The sequence below is a fragment of the Microtus oregoni genome, unplaced genomic scaffold (assembly GCF_018167655.1).
Source record: "Microtus oregoni isolate MIOR12 unplaced genomic scaffold, Mior012 000015F_ref0000493, whole genome shotgun sequence".
Taxonomy (NCBI): domain Eukaryota; kingdom Metazoa; phylum Chordata; class Mammalia; order Rodentia; family Cricetidae; genus Microtus; species Microtus oregoni.
The window spans coordinates 3,136,337-3,159,497 of NW_024543074.1; the positions used below are offsets into that span (position 1 = coordinate 3,136,337).

Below are 23,161 nucleotides of genomic sequence, written 5' to 3' on the forward strand. Positions count from 1 at the left end.
CCAGTTAGGACAGCCTTGTGGGAAGAGATTTTCAGGGTGAGTGTCACGCAGGATTAGGGCTAAGGTCCCTCCCTCCCATCAGCCATCCATATATACGCTTCTTTTGCTTGTTTTAGGCTCTTCCCCAAAAATCAGTGTGACTGTGATTCCGGCCAGCTGAAAAGAAAATACAATTTTCAGGGTGCCTATAACCAGAACGACCTCCCAGCTGTGAATGCCAGGAGACAGGCGGAATTTGAACACTTTCAGAGGAGGTGATGCAGGCTGTGGGGTCCCTCAGGTCTCCGGGGAGAACAAACACCCATCCCAAGTGCTTGAGGGAGTGAGGGACCCTGAGAAACAAAATTTGGACCTTGCCCTCTTGATGGGCCCCTGGGAGGAACTGTTGGGAATAAAGAGAGGAAGGCAATAGAGGGTAAAGACCTCCAAGGAAGATTTGGAGGGGTTTGTGTGCATAAAACATTTCAGTAAAACCAACAGAGAAAAAGGAACAGAGCTTGCTCCACCTTGTTCAGTCATGGTGGTGGCACTAGGTGCCCAGGCCAGCGTAGAAAGTTACTTGATAGGCTGGGAACATACTGTCTGCCAGCTCTGTGTGAAATGTGTCACTTTTTGACTTTTGACAGTACTGGGGACTGAACCTAAGGCCTCCTGTTAGCTAGGCAGGCCCTCCATGCCCCGCCCCCAGTTCTTCCCCTGTGGTGCTGGGCATCAGACCCAGATTTTTGCAGGTGCTGGCAGATGCTCTGCCAGCGAGTCACAGCCCCAGTCCCTCCTTTGCACTGATACCAGGATTGCTGGGTAAAGAGGGCATTAAAGTGAGTTCTGGTAGGCTTTTAGTGGAGGCATTTTGTATATGCTGGCATGGTCGGTACTTAACTGCCATCCTAGAGTGTGAAAAGCTGAAGCAGGAGGACTGTTAGCTGAAGCCCAGCCTAGGCTTCATGGCAGACCCGTCTCAGACCAACAAGATGGCGTTGTTTACGACAGCCCCTTTAAAAGTAACTAGAGGTTTTGGAGAAAGGCTTCTTATGCAGGGCTAGCGGGCCTTCGCTGAACGTGAACCTTGGTTCCTGCTTGCATTATCTGTGGTACTTGCTTCAGGCATAGGTAGATTCCACCTCAGGAAGCAGCCAGACAGAACTGGCCTGTCAGGGACGAAGCTGTTCTTTCATCAGGATTTACTTTTTATTACTTTGAATCATGTGTGTGTGTGTATGTGCAGGTGATGATTTCACTTGATCCTGTTGATTATGAGGGTAATTTTTAAGATGTGTTTTGCCGTACACTGACTCTCATGCTTCTGTCTCCTGAAGAAAAGGGCTGCCCCGCCCACCGCCTCTGCTGGCGCCACCCAATCTCCCGTTTGGATACCCAGTGCATGGAGTGGAGGTGATGCCCCTGCACACAGTTCTCATCCCAGGTGGGTCCATCTGCCTCCCGAGAGGCTGCAGACAGCAAAAGGTGTGTCCTTGTGCGCTTGGCACAATGCAGGAGGCTTGGTGGGACTTCATTCTGTGTGAGACTCCCTGGTTCCACAACCCGGAGTCTCTCTTTGTAGCTGTGAATTTTTCCTGTGGCTCTAAGATAATATAGAAGTTAGAATTTTGTGGGCCTCAGGGGCATCTTAGGGGATAGTTGACTTTCACAGGTTCTCTAGCATCAAGAGCATCTTGATGAACCCATCTCCAGGGAGGGTGTTCTGAAAAGAGTTTTGTCTGTTCAGATCCCTTCCAGGGCAGGCTCGGCAGGTAAAGGTGCTTGTGCCAGGGCTGCCACCTGAGGTCTGTACTTAGGATCTACATGGTAGAAAGCTGCTTCCTCGGGCACTTCTTTTCCTCCCGTGTGAGCCGTGGCGTGCATGCCCACCCCCCCAACACCCTATGCACAAAATAAAAAATTTAAAAGTGTAAAATAAAATAACAAATTTCTTTCCAAGCTCAGTGTTATGACACACACCAGTAATCACACAAAAGTCAGGAGCCAGAAATTTGAGGCTAGCCTTAGATACACATTGAGACTATTTTAACCCCATACCCCAGTACCAACCACCCAAAATTAAATGCAAATAAAGCAATAAAGACAAAGCAAAAACAAGAGCAGCCCTTCTCAGGGTCTTTATGCATCCCTCTGCTTCAGCATCACCCGATGTTTCAAAGCCAAGTACAGAGATGCCGGGAGACCGCAGGCAATCCGTGCATTTCCTCCACAGAAGTGGTGGGTGGACGCTGGGCCATCTCGTGGATTCCTCCCCTGCTGTGGGCTCTCTTGGCATCTAGAGGCAAACAATCCCCACCGTGAGCCGTGGAAAAGACCTTGTTTAGCTGGGTGACAGTGGCACCTGGGGTCCAGCAAGTCTCCATGAGCGAGACCTGAATTATCCAGAGTCACACCACTAACAGGTGAGATGAGAGTGAGTGCCCGGGACAGAAGGCATGCAGGCGCCAAATGCCAAATCCGTGGTCCAGCCTTCCAGACAGAACAAGGGGAGCGAGAAGCAGCCTCCCTGGCCCAGTGGCAGCTAAATGTTGTTGGGAACCACGCAGCCTAGTCTCGTATCTGTCCAACGGGTTTCCCCAGGGCAAGGCACCCGTGGAACCGGACTCTCAGTAGTTCACACAGCAGTGTAGGAATCTGCAGGCTCTTTTCTCTCATTATGTTGGTGATCCTTTGGGTGGTTTTTAGTTTTGTTCTGCCAGCCACACGTGCAGCTGCTGTAGTTCCCCTGGAAATTCTGTTCCTTTTCAATTATTTTCCCTTAAGATCCAGCAGGGGATTGATACTTCGTAAATCTTTTCTCTGGAACACTAACTACAACTCCCAATTCTGGAACTTTCCTGACTCAATGGCGATAGTGAGACGGGAAAAGCTTTGTCAGAGTCTGCCTTTGACAGAGAGATCGAGACTTGGGGCCCTCTTGTAGAAAAGGGAACTGTATAAAAGCGTATTTTGCAGACATGAAAGGATTGTTTGGCTTTGAATATTGTCCTTAAAGCATTGTGCCCATGTCTATTACTTTTGTAGTTTGTCATCGCAAGTGGTCGACATCAGTGCTGCGAGGGCAGGCTGTGTCCGGCTCGATGTTTAGCTAAGCCTGCAAAAATGCTGAACTCTGTGTCTAGAATAAGGTTGTACAGGGGTGGAAAGACGTATTTGGGGAAGCATAAAGGGGAACAGTGGGGCTTTCATAATGACCACAGTGTATTCCTTAATTGTGATGTATTTCTTTTTTTTTAAAGATTTTTTTATGATGTATTTATTTTATGTGCAGTGGTGTGAAGGTGTCAGATCACCCTGGAACTGGATTTTACAGTCACTTATGAGCCACCATGTGGGCACTGGGAATTGAACCCAAGTCCTCTGGAACAGCAGTCAGTGCTCTTAACCACCAAGCCATCTCTCCAGTCCTATGATGCATTTCTTAAAGTCAAAAATAGAAGCCAATAATAAAACTGTTCAAGTAACCCTGCTAAGAAAAAATCTGTTTGAGTATAAATAAAGATGGCCTGAGCTATTGGGGCCACTTGAGTGTAACCCATGTGGTGGTCAATTTTCCTTGCTCTGACGCCCCTTTCCCGCCTCAGGACTTGAACCCAAGCCGAGGCTGGACCAAGCAAAACCTCCTCCTCTGACTGACTTCTGCTCTTACCAGCCTTCCTTCCAAGCTGAAGTCACAATTACATCCTGTGAGCTAACTAATAAAGCATGCCTGGCGGGAGAGCACTGTTGACCGAGCCCAGGGCTTCAGACAAGCACAGCACCAGCGAGTTAGACCCTTAACCCTGGTCGTGTTTTTGAGTAGCCATCTAAAAATGATTTTACATTTTCGGTAACTTGTTTATTTTAAAAAATAACATCTAGCTGGGCGGTGGTGGCGCACGCCTTTAATCCCAGCATTCGGGAGGCAGAGGCAGGCGGATCTCTGAGTTCGATGCCAGCCTGGTCTACAAGAGCTAGTTCCAGGACAGGCTCCAAAGCTACAGAAAAACCCTGTCTCAAAAAAACCAGAATAATAATAATAATAACAATAATAATAATATCTATTTTATTTTTGTTTATTTTTGAGATTTTTTTAAAATTTATTTTTATTTATTTTTTTAAAAGAAAACAATCTTTTTCTCATTATACATACCAATCCAAGTTCCCATTCCCTCCGCTCCTCCTATTCCCTCCACATACCCTCCCACCCCACCCCCATCCAATCCTCAGCGTGAATAAGGTACACACATTATATCTAGGCTGATCAAGGTATCCACCCAAAGAGAATAGGTTCCCAAAAGGCCAGTACGTACATGTAGTGTTGTTTGTTTTAAAACATCTGTTATTTATGCATCTATGTGTATCTGTGTGAGTATACACGTATGTGAATACCTGTCGATGTGTATGGAGGCCAGAAGACCATGACAGGTACCCCTGTTGCTTCTGCCATTTCCTCCTTGGCAGGTTTTCTGTAGTTCATAGTTCTCTGCTAGGCTGGAAGTCAGCAAGTCCCAGCAATCCTCCTGTCTCTGCGCCCCTCAGATCTAGGATAACAGGCGTGTGTAGAATTAATATTCAGCTGGGACCTGCACTCAGGTCCTTTGATTGTGTCGCAAGCGCTCTTAACTGCTGAGCCATCTCTCCAGCCTGTTTGCTGTCTTTTTTACTTTTAATGAAATAATATTAAATGCCCTAATCCACTTGGTAGTTTCAAGGAGTAAGTGACACCCCAGAGAGTTTGGAAACCCTGGAGGGTGTCGTTTCATTATTTGTTCGTTTGTTCATTTGTTTTTCCTGTTACTCAGATAAAATATCTTGACAAACTGGATAGTGGTGGCCCACGCCTTTAGTCACAGCACCCGGGCGGCAGAGGGAGGTGGATCTCCGTGAGTTTCAGGTCAGCCTGATCTACAGAGCAAAAATCAGGACAGCCAGAGCTACACAGAGAAACCTTGTCTCAAAAAACCAACACCAAAACAAACAGACAAATATCCTTCATATACACACATGTAAACAAAATACACTTACACATATAAAATAAAAAAATCTAATTAAAAAATTAAAAATAAGTAGATATGACCCAATGAGTTTTATTAGGCTTGCTTGCATGAGTGTGGGACCAGCAGCTCACTAGCAGCTACATCACTGAAGAAACTCTCTCCCCTTCTCTAGTCATTGACTGCCGACACCTCCTCACGCATGTATGTATCATTTGCTGAAAGCATCAAATACAGATTGGAAGCAATCTTCTAAAGCAAATTCCCATCTATGGCTTTTGGTTGGTCAACAATGATGTTTGTAGTGCGGCTTGTTGTCCGGGTCAGTTGGCATCAGCTGGAGACAGTGACTCGATCCCTTACAAAACTCTGTTAAAGATGTCTGTAAAGTGTCCGTCATTCTTTCCCCATGTGATTCCCTCTGGGCTGTTCAATAACGGCAGAGTGAAGCCCTCTGTTAGGGACAGAGGCAGACACAGGGACAGACGCACGCACAGGGACGGACAGAGGATGGAAGAGGACACAGGGAGCGTGAAACAGAGACGTCCAACCTGGACTTGCTCTTGGTTAAATGACTCCAAGAGGCAGTGTTTTTATTTCTTTCCCTAATGGGACACCAACACATTGTTAGTGACTCCAAATTAATCACCAATGTGTTTAATTCATGAATCTCTACTAAAGAAATACTGTGTTTATTCAAATACCGTCAAAGCAAATTTTTTGTTAATTCTGCTGACATATTTCCTTTTCACCCTACCTGCAATACATACTCTACGCACACTGAAATCTTATACCCATTTACCAGTAACTCCCTTGTCTTAGTTTATTTCCCTGTTGCTTTGATAAAACACCCTGACAATAGCAAGTCAGTGGGGGAAAGGTTTATCTTACATAATAGTTCCAGTTTACAGACTGCCACGGTGGGGCAATCAAGGCGTCAGGAGCTTGAAGCAGGTAGTCGTCAGTAGAAGAGGGCATCAGAGGCATGCACGTTAGTTTTGGGCTTATCCATTCCCACAATCCATAATCCCCTGCCTAGGGAATGGTGCCGCCCACAGTGGGCGGGTCTGCTCCTGACCTCACACACATGCCCAGATGCCCTTCTCCCACGTGATTTGAGATTCTTGTCAGGTTGGTAATTAACTTTAGCCATCACACCTTCCCTCCCACCTCCTGGCAAGTTGTGCTTCTGTTTCTGAGAGGATGACTATTCCCAGATCCACCCAAGGGTCATTCATTGTCTCCATTGTTGCTTCCCCTTCACTAGCAAGGCCATTTGGAAGGGGCTGTTTGAAAGTTCACAGAACCCAAAGCTGAGGACGGGCACTGGAAGCCTTAGACCCATGTGGGTTTGGGACCATGTAGCCATTGCATAGCCCTGGGAATGGGAACTGTGTAGGCCAACTGTCGGATAGAAAATGACTAGGTGGGCTCTCTAGATATGCCGGGGTTGGAGGTAGAGAGGCGAACGAAGGAGTGTCAGTGCCCTCTGTGAGTGTCCTCTGTCAGTATCCTCACAGATTTATTTTTTCTTGTCTCTCCTGTGTCTTTTAGGCCTCCAGTATGAAGGGCCAGAAGCCCCGGTCTATGAGGTAAGAGTTCCCATCCCAGCAATTTTGGCACTGTCTCACAACGATGACCAATCTCAGCCTTCAGCCAGCCCCTGTCGTGTATCCACACAAATACAAAGTGGGACATGGGGGCATTGCGCAGGGGCGTTGCAGTCCCTGGAGTGGCTGCGGGGAGGGCTTCCAAAGCTACACAAAGCTCAGAAGCACCACGGTGCTTGTTTTTGCTTTAGGAGAAGGAAGCTGCTGCCTGTGTGACCTCTGGCAACAAAAGTGCGGGGTGCCCTGCTTCCCTCCCCTCAGTGTAGCTGTGGGTTGAGGACTTAGGACGGGATGTCTGATGGGTGACAGATGCAGGTGCAGAACCTGCACACGGGCCCTGGGAAATGAGGCTTGGAGTGTGTGTGCAGACGTACGTACACGAAACGTATGGAGGCCAGAGAAGCACATTGTCCTCCACTAGGGCTGTCCACCCTATTCCCTTGAGACTCTGGGAAGCTCACTGTTTTTTCGCTAGACTGTCTCGTTACCCATCTTCTGTTACTGGGGTTGCCTGACTTTTTTTATGTGGGAACTGGGCCCTCAGAATTCAGGTTCTGATACTTATGTAAGGAGTATTCTTACCCACTGTGCCTTCTCAGCTCAGCCGTGAGATCTGCATCCTCCAACCCCACAGACTGAATGGAGGGTGTGTGTGTGTGTGTGTGTGTGTGAATGAGCTGCTCTGTGTCCCCAAAGGCCTCCTCTGTCCCCCGCACATGCCCTCCCATCCTATCCCTGTCATTTTTCTCATCACTGATTGATTCTTCACGAGTGCAGTAGGGATGGAATCTGGGCCCTTACACGCGCAGGGCAAATGCTCCGCCCCTTAGCCACTCCCATTAGCCTGGTTATGGTGTGGGCGTGGCTTCATGCTTCTTAGCTTCGTGGCCTACTGACTTGCTTCTCAGAGAATTATCTGTTGATTGGCTGGAGTTTTCAGTAGGCGTGACATAACCCAGTGGGTTTCCTACAAAGATACCTGGCTATTGCAGGCAATCGGAGAAAGGAGTTGTGGGCATGGAGAGAAGCCTGCTGGCCCCCCTTTATCTTCAGGTGGAGCTAATGGGCAGAACTTGCTCCCAGGCGGGCTGCAGGTGTTAAGGAGTGTAGAAGAGCAGGAATGGCCTTAATGTGCACATGCGTGCATGTGTGTGTGTGTGTATGTGTGTGTGTGTGTGTGTGTGTGTGTTAGCCCACACCTTTAATCCCAGCACTCGGAGTTCTAGGACAGCCAAGGCTATACAGAGAAACCCTGTCTCGAAAACAAACAAACAAACAAGCCACTCTTTGGGCACCTGAGAGCTGGATTGGAAGCTAGTGCCTTCTACACCAGGGTGAGGGGGTGATGGGATTACAACAGCAGTTTCTATTAGTAACGGAACATTTTAGCCAGGTCTTGTTTGTTTGTTTTGTGCTGAGAATTGAACCTAACTGGTATTTTGTGTGTGAGTGTGCATGCACACATGCAAATAGGCACAGAGACCAGAAAAGCTGTCTGATCTCTCAGAGCTGGAGTTACAGGCTTTCGCAGAACGCCCGTCTTGTTATATGGGCGCTGGACCCCATATTTTGGTCCCCATGATTGTACAGCCGGCCCATCTCTCCAGCCCAGTGGTTTAGTTTTTAATATACTAAGTTTGAGCTGCATGCGAGCCTTCCCAGCAGGGTGTCTTGGTTAGGGTTTGTATTGCTGTGCTAAACACCACAACCAAAAGCATCCTGGGGAGAAAAGGCCTTGTTTGAGCTTATGGTTCCACATCACAGTGCATCATCACAGTCAAGGCAGGGACCGAAAGCAGGAACTTGGGAAGCAGAAGCCATGGAAGGACGCTGCTTGCTGCCTTGCTCTTTTTCTCTGTAAACTGCACGCTTTGTATTTCTTTTCGCCCCTCTTGCTCATCTTCACTGTAGGCCTGCTTAAGCGTGGTTACTAAGAACCACATGGCAGAGTCAACAATAGGCTGTCTTGAAATTTCCCCTGCAGAAGAACTTAGTACATTACATATAGACTTAGCTTCAGACAAGTTCTTAGGATGAAGGTGAAAGCAGATTTTACCAAATTATCACAAGGACGATGTCTAACCTGGTTGCTGATGTTGTTCCGCTCTGAAACCTCTTGTGCTGGGCCTCCATAGTCCACATAGCTGCCAGCATTGCTGTCTTTCAAGATCCTACTAGAATGGCCCATTAACTCTGCTTATAGCACTTAACCACTTTCCTAGTCTGATGTCCCCAAATCTCCCACATGGCTCCAAAAATATGGTCAGGTCTGTCACAGCAATATCCCATGAACATGGTACCAATTCTTAGTTTCTTTTCTGTTGCTGTTATAAAACACCATGACCAAAGCAACTTACAGAAGCTTTTTGTTTGTTTATTTTGAGACAGGGTTTCTCTGTGTATCTCTGACTATCCTGGAACTCACTCTGTAGACCAGGCTGGCCTCAAAATCAGAGAGCTGCCTCCCTCTGCCTCCCAAGTCCTAGGATTTAAGGTGTGCACCACAACTGCCCGGCTATAAAAGCTTTTTTTTTTTTTTTTTATTTTCGAGACAGGGTTTCTCCGTAGCTTTTTGGTTCCTGTCCTGGAACTAGCTCTTCTGGACCAGGCTGGCCTCGAACTCACAGAGATCCGCCTGCCTCTGCCTCCCGAGTGCTGGGATTAAAGGCGTGCGCCACCGCCGCCCGGCTTGCTATAAAAGCTTTTAATTGGGATCACGGCTCCAGAGGGTTAGAGTCCGTGATGGAGGAGAAAACATGGTGGCAGGACCGGCTGAGAGCCGCATCTCAGACCGAAGGCAAGAGGCAGAGAGCACACTGGGGAGGGAAGGAGACCTTTGAAGTCTCAGAGCCAGATTCTGTGACACACCCCCTCAGCACCGACACTCCTCCTAATCCGTCCCAAACAGTTCCAACTGAGGACCAAGTGTTCAAACATATGAGCCTCTGGGAGCCGGTCCCACTCAAACCACCACACAGGGCAAATGGAGAAGGCAGCAGGATGAGTCAGGCACAGACGTTTTGTCGTCCCCACCCCCCCCTTTTTTTTTTTTGACAAGGTCTGTCATTACCTCACTCTGACTGGTCTGGAATTCGCTCACAGACATCAGAGCCTGGGACTGAAGACCCATGCCACCAAACTGTGCTGAGATAAACATTTTGAAACCACTTGAAAATTGATGGTTTCTGTTTGATAATGAATAAAATCCTCGGGCAGGGAACTGTGCTGCAATAAGAGAAAAGGACTCAGAACCAAGTCTTGGAAAACTACTGGATGTCAGACAGAAGGGGAGGAAGAGTGACTGACAAACAGAAATCAGTAACAGCCCCCGTCTGTAGTTCCAGCTGCTAGGGAGGTAGTGGCAGGAGGCAGAGCGATCTTTAGAGCTAATTGAGACCTCAGAGGGAGGAGGAGGAGGAGGAAGAAATGACCTAGAAGAAGACTCTTGAAGAGCAGTATTCCCTAAACCCAAAGATAAAGGTGTTTGCAGGAATGAGTCCTTTAAATCCATGAATGTTCAGGTGTTAGGGGTGAGGGAGAGGGCCTTAGCTGAAGCGTTTACTCCTGTCCAGCCAGCCGTGTTCTGTGCTATCCCCCATGGGTTTCTCCACTCTTGGATGCTCTGCCCCCTGCTGGCTGTCCTGGGTACTTGTTTTTCCTGCGAATGGATTTTTCTCCATCCATGGCACTTGAGGGTTGAGACTAAGGAGTTACAGTCTGATGGGTATAAAGTTTCACTGGACAGGACGAAGAGATGGATAGAGGTAACCAACAGCTGCACAATAATATGAGTACTCAGGCAGGCGGATCTCTGTGAGTTCGAGACCAGCCTGGTCTACAAGAGCTAGTTCCAGGACAGGCTCCAAAACCACAGAGAAACCCTGTCTCGAAAAACCAAAAAAAAAAAAAAAAACAAAAATAATATGAGTACTCTTAATGCCACCCCCAGGTCACCCTGAGAGCTTCTCTGGGGACACTAAACACCCTTGCTGACGTCCCAAACAGTGTGGTGCAGGGCAGAGGCCAGAAGCAGCTGACCATTTCCACCGGTGACCGCACACTCCTGAAATTCATCCTTCAGCATGTGACGTACACCAGCACGGTGTACCAGCTCCGCAAGGTGGACATGGGTGAGAGCCTGCCTTCCGATTGCAGATATTCTCCCTGTGCACCACATTCCAAGCCTAGACACTCCCCTTCCTACTTACAGTACCCAGTAGTTCCCCCTGTTGCCACTGACCCCATGGAGGGACTTGAGAGTCATCCCTGACACTGCTCATCTCACACAGGGCAGATGCCAGGTCAGCCTCCTGTCTCCGTAGCCAGTACCTGAGGTAACGCAAAGGAGGAAAGGGTTCCTCTGGCCCCAGGTCTGGAGGCTTCCGTCCCTGGCGAGCCCTTTGGCCAGGGGTGAGGCAGCATAGTACAGCAGGGTTGTATGATAGAGAAGAGCCTCTCAGCTCACAGCTAAGAAGCGAACAGGAACAGAAGCGATGGGAAGTAGGCCCTGTCGTTACCTTAAAGGCCACAGGGGCTTCCCATCAGACCCCAGCTCCCCACAATGTCGCCACATACCTATGCTATGTGAACCAAACCTTAGCACCATCCGATTCTTTGTATATTTTGCTTTGCTTGACACATGGTCTCAGAGATCTCAGGCTAACATCAGACTCTGAACATCTGCATGCTGGGATGATAGGCATGTACCTCCAAGTAAGGTTTATGTGATGCCAGGACCGCCTGTGTGGTACACAAATTCTCTACCAACTGAGTTACAGCCCTAGTCCTGCTGTTTCTTGAGACAGGCTCTCAGGTAGCCCAGGATATCCCAAACTCTCTTATGTAGTTGTAGCTGGTTGGTCTTGAACTCCAGACCGTCTTTCCCTGTGTGTACCACCACACTAAGCTTATTTTTTGATTTTATCTGTCTATGAGGCAGTCTCAAATAATCAATTCCTCTACCTCAGCCTGCGTAATGCCAGGACCCTATGCCTGATTAGCCTTATCTAGTTCTGTTAGTCATTCTCTGCAGTTTCTATATTTATTTATTTAAATTCCATTCAGTTGTTTATTGGGGGCATGGACCATAGAGGCCATATGGAAGTCAGAGAAAGTCAGAGGACACCTTGTAGGAGCTGGGTCTCTCCTTCCAGAGTCCTAGGGAGCAAGCCCAGGTCACCAGATTTGGCACAAGCAACTTTACCTGCTGAGCATTTGTTTACTTAATTATTTATATTATTTATACAACATGTGCCTGCATGCATGCTTGCACACCAGAAGAGGGCAGCAGAGCTCATCATAGATGGCTGCTAGGAATTGAACTCAGGACCTCTGGAAGAGCAGCCAATGCTCTTCTTTTTTTGGTTTTTCGAGACAGGGTTTCTCTGTGGCTTTGGAGCCTGTCCTGGAACTAGCTCTGTAGACCAGGGTGGTCTCGAACTCACAGAGATCCGCCTGCCTCTGCCTCCCGAGTGCTGGGATTAAAGGCGTGCGCCACCATCGCCCGGCTCTCTCTGCAACTTTTGAAGCTGCCTCAGCTTCTGTCCAGGAGGCACCAGCCCAACCAGCCTGTGCATGGATACCTTGTCCTGAGCACTCACAGAAAGAGAGAATGTGCCCAGTTCCCCGTCCCTCTCCACATCCCGCCATTACAGAACTCCTGAGAGAACAAATCTTGCCACCCGCAAGCCAACCTCTGTTTCTATTTGCGTCAGTTAAAAGTTTTTAGTTTTTTAGTAGCTGATATAGCACAGTAGCAGGGGGAAATGCAATATGAACAAGTAACAGTTTCCCTTAGTTGGTAGAGGACCCGCCCAGCACGCACAGAGCCCTGGGTTCGATCCCCAGCACCATATAAAATCAGGCATGGGGGTGCCATGCCTAAAACGCCAGCACTTGGGAGGTGGGATCAGGAGGATTGGATGTCCCAGGTTACTCCCCATAGCCGCAGGGCACATTCTCTCCACCTCCGGATTTTAAAGCATTTCCCTTCAGAAAGTGCCTCTGTGCCTTTTGGCGCAGTGGGTGTAACTGTCCTTTTTTGTCACTGGAGAAGCTGAGGGAGGAACTTATTTCAGATAGGCCTTGGCTGAGTCAAACCTAATCCAGATCCTTGACTCTCCAGCCTGTCCCAGCAGCATGTCCTTACAGCAGGCTGCCCCAGGAACACACAGGCAGGAGCCAAGATGTCCAGCCTGCTGCGTGGGTCCTCAGTCTCCTCCCAACCAGCTGCTGGCCTCCTTGGCTTCCTCAGGGCAGCAGAATCTTGTCAGATTTCACACTGCCTAGGCTCTTACCTCTCTTTTCCTTCCAGTGAGTTTCGAGTCCAAGTCCTCAGTGGCCAGGTTTCCAGTGACCATCAACCAACCAACTGTACCCAAGTTGTATGACCCTGGACCAGGTAAGGCTCTTGTCATTGGGAATCTAGGATTGCATCAGGCTGGGTGAAGTTCAGAGGGTGTGGTGCTGGGAATGACAAGGGCTCCCATAGAGTCATGTATTTGAATGCTTGGTCCCCAGTTGGTGATCGTGTAGTTCATTTTTAAAATGTAATGTATAATTAGGAAATATAGGTTGTTAATGGATAATCATTGATAATAGTAAAGCTTGTAGTCATGTGAGTTAGATTTTCTAGATATATAGAGATTTAGTTGGCTGGCTTACAGTTCAGAGGTTCATTTATTATCCTCATGGTGGGACATGGTGGCACACAGGCAGACATGGTGCTGGAGAGGCAGCTGAGAGTTATACATCTTGTGTAGGCAACAGGAAGTGAATTGAGATACTAGGCGTGGCTTGAGCATACATGAGATCTCAAAGCCCACCCCACAGCCACACACTTTCTCCAGAAAAGCCTCACCTCTCAATAGTGCCACTCCTCATACGCTTATGGGGGCCATTACATTCAAGCCACCGCAGTCATGGGCTCACCTTCTGAAACTGCAAGCCCTCAACTAAATGATTCGTGTGTAAGCTGCCCTGGCCATGGTGTCTCTTCACAGCAATAGAAAAGTACCTAAAGCAGAGGAATCACTTTTTCTCTATGATTCATTTTTAATATTTTTAATTGTGTGTGTGCACACGTGCTCTTGTGTATGGTGCCCACAAAGGCCAGAGGTTGAATCGCCTTAGAGCTGGAGGTGTAGGTGGTTCTGATCCACCTGACGTGGATGCTGGGAACCAAAGTCTGGTCCTTTACAAGAACAGTGCGTGCTCTTCAGAGCTCAGCCCTTTTTTGAGACAAGGTCTCATGTGGCCCAGGGTGATCTCAAACTATGGATATAGTTGAGAGTGAGAATATTACTGAACTTCTGAGCATCCCGCCTCGTTTCCCCAAGGGCTGGAGTCTTGTGCCTGTGCCACCACGCTCACTTACGAGGGATCAGACCCAGAACTTTGGGTGTGTTAGGCAGGCTCTCCACCAACGGAGTCATAGTTTCACCCCTTCCTTCCGTGTTCCAAGCTCGCCTGATCATCCTCTGGACTCACCTTGTTAGTGGTGAGATGACAGGCAATTATAGATTGTGTGTGTGTGTGTGTGTGTGTGTGTGTGTGTGTGTGTGATGCATGCCAGAGTGGGAATATGAAGTTCAGAGGACAATCTCTGGTGTTGTCCTTGCCTTTCACCTTATTTGAGGTAGGGTCTCTTTTTTGGTTTGCTACTGCATATACCAACGTACCTGGCCCTCAACCTTCCAGAGTCTCCTGTCTCCACCTCCCATCTCACCTCAGGAGCACTGGAATTACAGATACGGCTATTGAGCCTAACTTTACATGGACTCTGGGGATTTGAACTCACAAACTCATGTTTGTACAACAGGTGCTTTGTCCACCAAACCATCATTCCAGCCCTGAGTGATTTTTTTTTAAATGCTGAATCTGTAAACATTCATTCTTTTAGTGATTTTGCTCTTTGTTTTGTGAGATTGGGTATTGTTACATAGTCAAGGCTGGGGTGGACCTCGCCGTCCTTTAGTCTCTGCCTCTGAATCCTGGGATTGCAGGTGTGAGTCGGAATTCCTAGTGATTAGTATCTCTGTAGCTTTGGAGCCTGTCCTGGAACTCACTAGCTCTGTGGATCAGACTGGCCTTGAACTCACAGAGATCTGCCTGTCTCTGCCTCCCAAGTGCTGGAATTAAAGGTGTGTGCCACCACCGCCTGGCTGTTTTAGCTCACCTGCATAGACACCTTCTGATTGGTTTGATAAAGAGCTGAATGGCAGACAGCTAGGCAGGAGGGGATAGGCAGGACTTTCTAGGGAAAGGAACTTGGGGGAAGAATCTGAGTAGCGGGAGATTCTCCAGCTGTTTGCAGGGGAAGTTGGATGTACAGGCATGAGGAGACGTAACAAGCCACGTGGCAGAATGTGGGTGAAAAGGAACAGGTTAATTTAAGTTATACTAGCTAGTTGGGAACAAGCCTAAGCTAAGGCCAAGCCTTCATAATTAATAAAAAGTCTCTTTGTCATTATTTGGGAGCTGGTGGTCTAAAGAAAGAACACCATTATATATTATAACATCTTTATTTCCCAGTGCAACTGACAAATTCTGATTAAGCTTGCCCTGTGTACAGAATGCCTGAGGTCCCCAACTCTGACCAGTTGGAGGAGAAACGAAGCCATCAGATGACTGGAGGGTAGCTCAGTAGTTGAATGCTTGCTTAGCATGCATGAGACCCTGGGTTCAATCCCTGAACCAGCAGAAAACAAAACAAAACAAAATCCATCTGAACAGAGCAAATCCAGCGTCAGGTTCCAGCATCCACTTTTACATTTTTCTCCAGAGAGGAAGCTCAGGAACCTGGTGACCATTGCCACCAAGACTTTCCTCCGTCCCCACAAGCTTAAGACTCTGCTGCAGAGTATCCGAAAATATTACCCGGACTTAACTGTGATTGTGGCTGATGACAGCAAGGAGCCCCTGAAGATTCAGGATGACTACGTGGAGTATTACTCCATGCCCTTCGGGAAGGTATGTTCCCCTCACACTGGGTGGACCTAGCTCCCAGAACAGGAGGACCCCAGATTCAGCTGCTTCCATGGTCTTCTCTAGGGAGCAGAGTCCTGTGGGGAGAGGCATCTGGGCTTCTGCTGTTCAGGTGCAGAGGGAAACTGGAGCAATCTCATTTTCCACATCAATGAACTGTTAGTTTATTCCATCTTCATGCTGATGTGGTGTGAAATCCACAGGGCTCCTATGAGTGCCTTACAGGAGCTGACATCTGATTGTGGTGTTGAGGGGTAACAGCAGATTTTGTTCCCTGTGACTGAGCTCAAGCTAGGCTCTCCCCCTCTTTTCCCTCCCATCTTCCCCCAAGGATAGAAAAGGGAAGGATAGCACTGATAGCAGATGCTCCCATACCATCTCGCAGGAGGTAGAAGGGAACTGAGGTGAAAAGGGCTCCAGTCTATATTCCCAGAGGCCTCTGGACCAAAGAGGGACCCCCCACTCTGTCTCAGTCTCTGAATCCAGGAAGTCACTGTCCCGGCTCTTTCGGCTTTTTTTCTTTCTCCGAGGCACCCCTCTGACACAGCAGGTGTCAGCCTTGTCTGAACTATGAATCCCTACTGATTCCAACTTCCCCCATGGTGGGAGGCAGCCTGGCTGGAGGGAATTCAGGAAGTCCCACCCCCAGGTGACAACTGCTGATCCAAACCCATGCCGCCTGCAGGGCTGGTTTGCTGGTAGGAACCTGGCCATCTCACAGGTGACCACTAAATATGTCCTCTGGGTGGATGACGACTTTCTCTTCGACAGCAAGACCAAGATTGAGGTACTGGTGGATGTCCTGGAGAAAACTGAACTGGATGTGGTAAGATCACCATAAAGCAGTAATGAGGAGGGATGGAGGAAGGATAGGAATGTCAGTGTCTGAGGGGATGAGGCAGGAGAGGGGCTCACAGCTAGGCTCCAGAGTGACTGCTGGACCTGGGGGATGGCTCAGCCCTTAAAGGCTAGGCTCACACCAGAAATATAAGAGCGACTACTCGGTGGCTTTCTCTGAGCAAATTTTGTACCCCCCAGAAAAGACCCCCACAACTGTTCTGTTTGTAAAAGTGCATGTTCATGCACCATTTCTGATTCCTTTCTTGGACTGCATGAAGTTTAAGAGAACGGTCTTCTTGTTCAGTCACATTTTGATTTTTTTTTTTAGATTTATTTATTTTTATTTTATGTGTAGAGTCGTTTTGCCTGCATCTATATCTGCGCCCCATAAGCGCACCTGGTACCCACAGAGGCCAGAAAAGGGTGTTGGACCCCCTGGAACTGGAGTTACAGATGGGTAGGAGTGGCCATGTGGGTGCTGGATAGGAACAGAACTCAGGTCCTTTGCAAGAACAAGTGCTTTTAATCTCCAAGCTCTCTCCACCCCCAATACTTGTTTTAAATATAAAAATACAATTGGGCATTGTTTTTTTTTGTTTGTTTGTTTTTGTTTTTCGAGACAGGGTTTCTCTGTGGCTTTGGAGCCTGTCCTGGAACTAGCTCTGTAGACCAGGCTGGTCTCGAACTCACAGAGATCCGCCTGCCTCTGCCTCCCAAGTGCTGGGATTAAAGGCGTGCGCCACCATCGCCCGGCTTGGGCATTGTTGTTAAAGGAGCGGCGGGGCTGCCTGCTAGCTTATGCCCCGAAATAATTACACGGACACTGTATTCTTTTAAACACTGCTTAGCCCATTATATCTAGCCTCTTCTCGGCTAACTCTCGCACCTGGACTATCCCATTTCTAATAATGTGTGAAGCACCCCTAGGTGCCCTTACCGGGAAGATTCTAGCCTACGTCCATCCTGGGTTGGAGCTTCATCGATCGCATCTGCCCAGGAGAGGGGAGCATGGACTCTGAGCTCACTTCCTCTTCCTCCCAGCATTCTGTTCTGTTTACTCCTCCCACCTATATTTTAACCTATGAGGCCAAGAAGTTTATTACTTAACCAATGACCTTCCTCCATCATTTCACCTTTTTCTGTTTAAACAAAAAGGAAGGCTTTAACTTTAACGTAGCAAAATTACACACAACAGTTATCAAGCAATAATTACAGTTACAGGGCGGGCGGTGGTGGCGCACGCCTTTAATCCCAGCACTTGGGAGGCAGAGGCAGGCGGATCTCTGTTGAGTTCAAGACCAGCCTGGTCTACAAGAGCTAGTTCCAGGACAGGTTCCAAAACCACAGAGAAACCCTGTCTCGAAAAAAACCAAAAAAAAAAAAAAATAATTACAGTTACAATATTTATATCTATTTTATCTTTTACCATAACAAAGGAAAACTATAACTATAACTAACCATTCTTCAACTCCATCAAAGACTCCAGAAGGATATAATATTACCTAAGTAAACAAAAACTAAGAAACTTCCAAAACTCTAGAAGTGACAGAGACATCTCGCTGCCTGGACAGTCATCCAAAGTTCTTTTGTACCGCTGGGGCATCCATCTTTGGCCTTCAGGCCCATAGTTTCCAGCAGACATTTCCATGAAGCAGGAAATTTCAAAGTCAGTTCAGTCACTATCTGCTGTGTCCTGCAGAATGTCTTGCAGACTCTTTCATGAATCAGGAACCCCGAAAGATCATCTCATCTTTAGGCAAGTTCAGCAGTCCTCTCTTTGTGGGTTCTTTGTGTCCAGTTTATGCAATAGTCCAGGCAAGAACAGTTTCTTGCCCAAACAGCTATCAAACTCCATAAGGATCCTCTTCGATGCCCATCTTCCTCTTGAAGTAGATTGGTGCTGCCAGGAGCAGAAATGTCTCATTGTCATGAAAAACCCTAAGTTATTAAAACATTTAAAATGCCATATTCTATAATTTTTGAAAGATATGAAGAATGCCTATCTAAAATATATCCATGCACATCTAGAAAATCTAACTAACATGACTACAAACTTGACTATTATAGATGATTATCTATTAACAACCTATATACATTACATTTTTACATGAACTACACAATCACAATATCTTAATCAATATCAGAAACACATATGCATATAATAAAATTGACCTTAAATTTAAATCACTAAAGCAAAATCCATATCAATGCAAATTATTCTTATCTATATCACATCCCCCTTTAAATGTAAAAGAACATTTATAAACAATATTTGGGAATATGGGCGCAGTTATTTCTCTCCAAACTGCTTCCTGCTGAATGGGGGCGTCGTTAATGAGGTCTTTCATGGTATAACCTGTGTGCTAGTTTCATCTCAGTTGGCAGTTGAGCGAAGCAATTTTCTGAAGGTGTTCACAGCAAACCTTCAGGAGGGCGTGGTCCATCATACCATATTGGGATAGAAGCAATCCACAGACTCTCACCCTCTGTGAAAACAAAATAAGAAACTCCTTTCCAAAGCATCATGTCCTTAGATCCAAATTTCAAAGTCAAGGCATTTTCAAAATATCTATGTTGGATTAGTTCAGCAGCATTTATAAACAAATATCTTTTAGCAGCTGTTGCTTCTTCCTCAGCATTCAAACAATTCAAAGAAAGCATAATAGCACACAGTATCAAAATTCTGTTTATTTTCCATCTTTGTATGGCTTTATTTTAACTCCATTTTGTTTTATTTTTACTTTTATTTTATATTCTCTGTATATCTTTGTCCTGGAATAACTCTGTAGACCAGGCTGTCCTTGAACTCTCAGAGATCCGCCTGTCTCTACCTCCCAGGCCTTGGGATTAAAGGTGTAAACTATTACACCTTGAACTCACAGAGATCTGTTTGTCTCTGCCTTCTAGGCACTGGGATTAAAGGCGTGTGCTACCACACCTTGAAGTCACAGAGGTCAATCTCCCTCTGCCTCCCAAGTGTTGGGATTAAAGGTGTGTACTACCTCACCCAACTACTCTCTTTCTTCCTTTTTTTACTTTTAAGAACCTTAACTTTTAGCTTGCATACATTTTTAACACACTGTAAATCATTTAGAAATTTTCTTTGTCTTTGAATCTCTTTTTACTGTATCTCTCTCTCTTTTTCTGACCACATGAGCCTTTAAATTACTGAGCAATATGGGTAGGATTAAAGCCATGGCTTTGCCAGCTAGATCCAGTCCATTCCTTAGCTTTCTGCTTCTTCTACCCATGCTTCAGTGCCATAATCAAATGTATCAACATTCAGTGTATGCAAGACCCATTCTTCCAAGGGCGCTGATCTGAGCTTTAAAGGCCCCAAAATCCTTTTGCATTCCACATTTGCATTTTCATAAGCCAAAGACTCAATCATTATACGTCTTGCTTCTGGGTCAGATATCCCTATTTGTACAGCCTTAGTTAGTCTTTGTAAAAAGTCACTAAAGGGTTCTCTCTGACCCTGTTTAACTCTGACAGATGATTCCATTCTCTGTCCTGGGTCTTGTACCCTGTCCCAAGCCCTTAAGGCTGCTGTAGTACACATGGAGAGTGTGTTTTCATCAAAATTAGCTTGTTCCTGAGGGTCGGAAAAGAGCCCTTCACCTAGAATTTTATCTAAGGAAATGTCAATTCCCTTCGCTTTTTCCTGCTGTTCTAAAAGTCTAGCCTCTTGCCTGAATAAGCATTTCCATTTCAATTGCGGTCCACTCTCAAGTACTGCAGAGCTCAGCTGGTGCCAGTCCGAGGGGGTTGCTCTGCTTGTCGTGGCCCAAGATTTTAGCATCTCTTTAACAAAAGAGGCGTGCATCCCAAAAGTCATGACAGCCTGTTTAATTTCTTTGAGATCATTCATACGGACAGGCTCCCATGTATCTTCCTCAAGTACCGCTTTCTCAAGTACCACAGGCGCCAATTCCTCAATCTTTTCAATTCTATTCACCATTGCCTTCTGCAATGTCTGAATCTCCTGTCCAGAATTATGTTCCAAAGCCTTCATTGAGGATTCTAAAGTATGAAATTTGTCCATTAGAGATAACATCTCATCTTTGGACATAATTTTTATGGCATAAACCGTGCCTTCTTGTATTGACAATCTTTCCGCCAATCTGTCATAAGCTTTAGACAAAATCTGATTGTCACATTCAGCAGTTTTGATTCTCTCAGTTAATGTTTCAGTTCCTACAGAAAGGGACTGAAGCTTACGATCCAAATCAGCTGTTCCCTCTTCCATAGTAATGAATTTCTCCTTAATATCAGCCACTAATGTTTCAGTTCCTACAGAAAGGGACTGAAGCTTACGATCCAAATCAGCTATTCCTTCTTCCATAGTAATGAATTTCTCCTTAATATTAGCCACTAATGTTTCAGTTCCTACAGAAAGGGACTGAAGCTTACGATCCAAATCAGCTGTTCCCTCTTCCATAGTAATGAATTTCTCCTTAACATCAGCCTGTACCTTTTCTAAATTTTGCTCAGTTGATCAAGTCATGTTAAACAAAGATCTGTTCTCTTCCTGGAGAACTTCAAACTGAATCTTGAGAAGATTGTTGTCATTCTCAATTGTTTTTAAGCGTTCAACCTCTGCCTTAAGAATCCTGGATTCCTCTCGTAAAGACTTTATCATATTTCTATTATCAAACCATCTAGTGCCAAGGAAAACTACGAATCCCAGAAGGATCCATAGATGTGGGGTGATAGGCACCTCTTGTAAAATCTCCCACATGGTACAATTAAAAAAACTATTAAAGTCTTGAATGGTAACGTGTTCAGACATTTTATTTATAAAAGAAAAATTTTTTACCTGCAATGACCGGTTCCTGCCAGTGGTGGTCTCTCTGGTTTTGAAGCCTGTCCTGGAACTAGCTCTTGTAGACCAGGCTGGCCTCAAACTCCCAGAGATCTGTCTGTTTCTGCCTCCCGAGTGCTGGGATTAAAGGCGTGTGCCACCACCGCCCGGCTAAGTCACTTTGTATCAGACCAAATCTGACGCTGTGGCGGCTTTTGTTACAAAACCGCAGGTACTTGAGCTTCTGCTAATTCAGGCAGTGGGATTCCACTGCAAACTTAGCCAAGGCAGGCAGGGAGGGGTTAATTGCTCGGCAAGCAGGTGGGGCAGAATGGGCCTGTGTGGCCGAGTGTATCTCGGACTCGGCACTGGGGCCCCAGTCACGAACTAAAAAACAGCACCCGGGAGCGTGCTGTGTTAGCTAGCAGGCTACGCGCTTGAGTTGGGGGCAAAATAGACCGACATTGGACGCCAAAATGTACCGGCGTAAATGAATGCAGACAGATTGTAAAAATATATACAGCTTTAATGGGGAAATAGACTTACAGAACCACCGTTCCAGTGGAGACCAGGAAAGCAGAAGTGTCGGCTGGGAGCACGCCCGCCAGATTTATAGGTAAACATTAGCCCGAGGCGAACACGCCCCCTAAGGGGTGGGACTTATCCCTACAGGGCATGGTAGTGCACACCTTTAATCCCAACACTGGGGAGGCAGAGGTAGGAGGATCTCTGTGAGTTCGAGACCAGCCGCATCTACAGAGTAAGACCCTATCTCAAAGACAACAACAATAAACCCTTAATAAAAATATTAGCTCTGGCCGGGCGATGGTGGTGCACGCCTTTAATCCCAGCACTCGGGAGGCAGAGGCAGGCGGGTCTCTGTGAGTTCGAGACCAGCCTGGTCTACAGAGCCAGTTCCAGGACAGGCTCCAAAGCCACAGAGAAACCCTGTCTCGAAAAAAACAATATATAATATATATATATATATATATATATATATATATATATATATATATATAAGCTCTGTGTGATGGTGCATGCCTGTGATCCCCTTGGGAGGTGGAAGCAGGATGAGGGGAGTTGACAGCCAGCCTCAGCTACAAAGCGTGTGTGTGTGTGTGTGTGTGTGTGTGTGTGTGTGTGCATGCCTGCATGTGGAGATGGGAATTCAATGATCCAAACGACCCAGCAGCAGTGTGAGAAGAGCTGTGGTCACATGCAGAGCCACTGAAGGTCCCATAGAGTACACCTTCTATTCTATTGGAGGGAGCCCTTCCTAGAAGGATGGTTCCTGACCCTGCTCAGACCCCAGTTTTCTGTTTGCTGACTAGGTGGGCGGCAGTGTGCAGGGAAACACGTTCCAGTTCAGGCTGTTGTTGGAGCAGAGTGAGAATGGGGACTGTCTTCACCAGAGGCAGGGGGATTTCCATGCCCTTGATGGCTTCCCCAAATGCGTGGTGACCAGCGGCGTTGTAAACTTCTTCTTGGCTCACACGGAACAACTCCGAAGAGTTGGTTTTGATCCCCGTCTGCAACGAGTGGCTCACTCAGGTGGGAGGCTTGGAAGGGGTGATGGGGTTCTCCTGGGAAAGCCCTTCTCGCTACCCCAGGGATCTCCTTCCCCTTTCGCCCCAGACTATGGAACTCACGGTCTCTTGCCTCCCTCACCTCTCAGGGTCTCCTCTAGGCTGCCTCTGCCCATTTGAGACACCCCACTTCCTTTTCCCCAAGGCTGTCCTTTACTTTTCCTGACCCTGCCTCCCATTCTTCTCTCAGAAAGTCTTTGTCACCTAAAACTGCACCTGGTGACTGCACCCTCCCTTCCCCCCTTCCACTCCAGAGCCCACAGGACCATTTAATGGAACCCAGTGGTACCTCTGCCCACACTCCTAATTGAGAAACCAGGTTATCTGTTTCTTCTAACCCCGGGACTCCCAGGAGCCGGG

General features: G+C 47.0%; 1 protein-coding gene across 2 annotated transcripts in view; it reads left to right on the forward strand.

Moving 5' to 3' along the window:
* The window catches only part of B4galnt2 (beta-1,4-N-acetyl-galactosaminyltransferase 2), a 43,096-nt gene that overhangs the window by 18,190 nt on the left and 1,745 nt on the right, over positions 1-23,161 (forward strand). For both annotated transcript variants that reach the window (XM_041664889.1, XM_041664890.1), the window contains exons 3-10: positions 117-254; positions 1,317-1,423; positions 6,531-6,568; positions 10,536-10,716; positions 12,900-12,986; positions 15,369-15,556; positions 16,257-16,397; positions 22,547-22,766. In XM_041664889.1, coding sequence (XP_041520823.1) covers positions 117-254; positions 1,317-1,423; positions 6,531-6,568; positions 10,536-10,716; positions 12,900-12,986; positions 15,369-15,556; positions 16,257-16,397; positions 22,547-22,766 — 1,100 coding nt within the window. The remainder of the gene's footprint in view (positions 1-116; positions 255-1,316; positions 1,424-6,530; positions 6,569-10,535; positions 10,717-12,899; positions 12,987-15,368; positions 15,557-16,256; positions 16,398-22,546; positions 22,767-23,161) is intronic.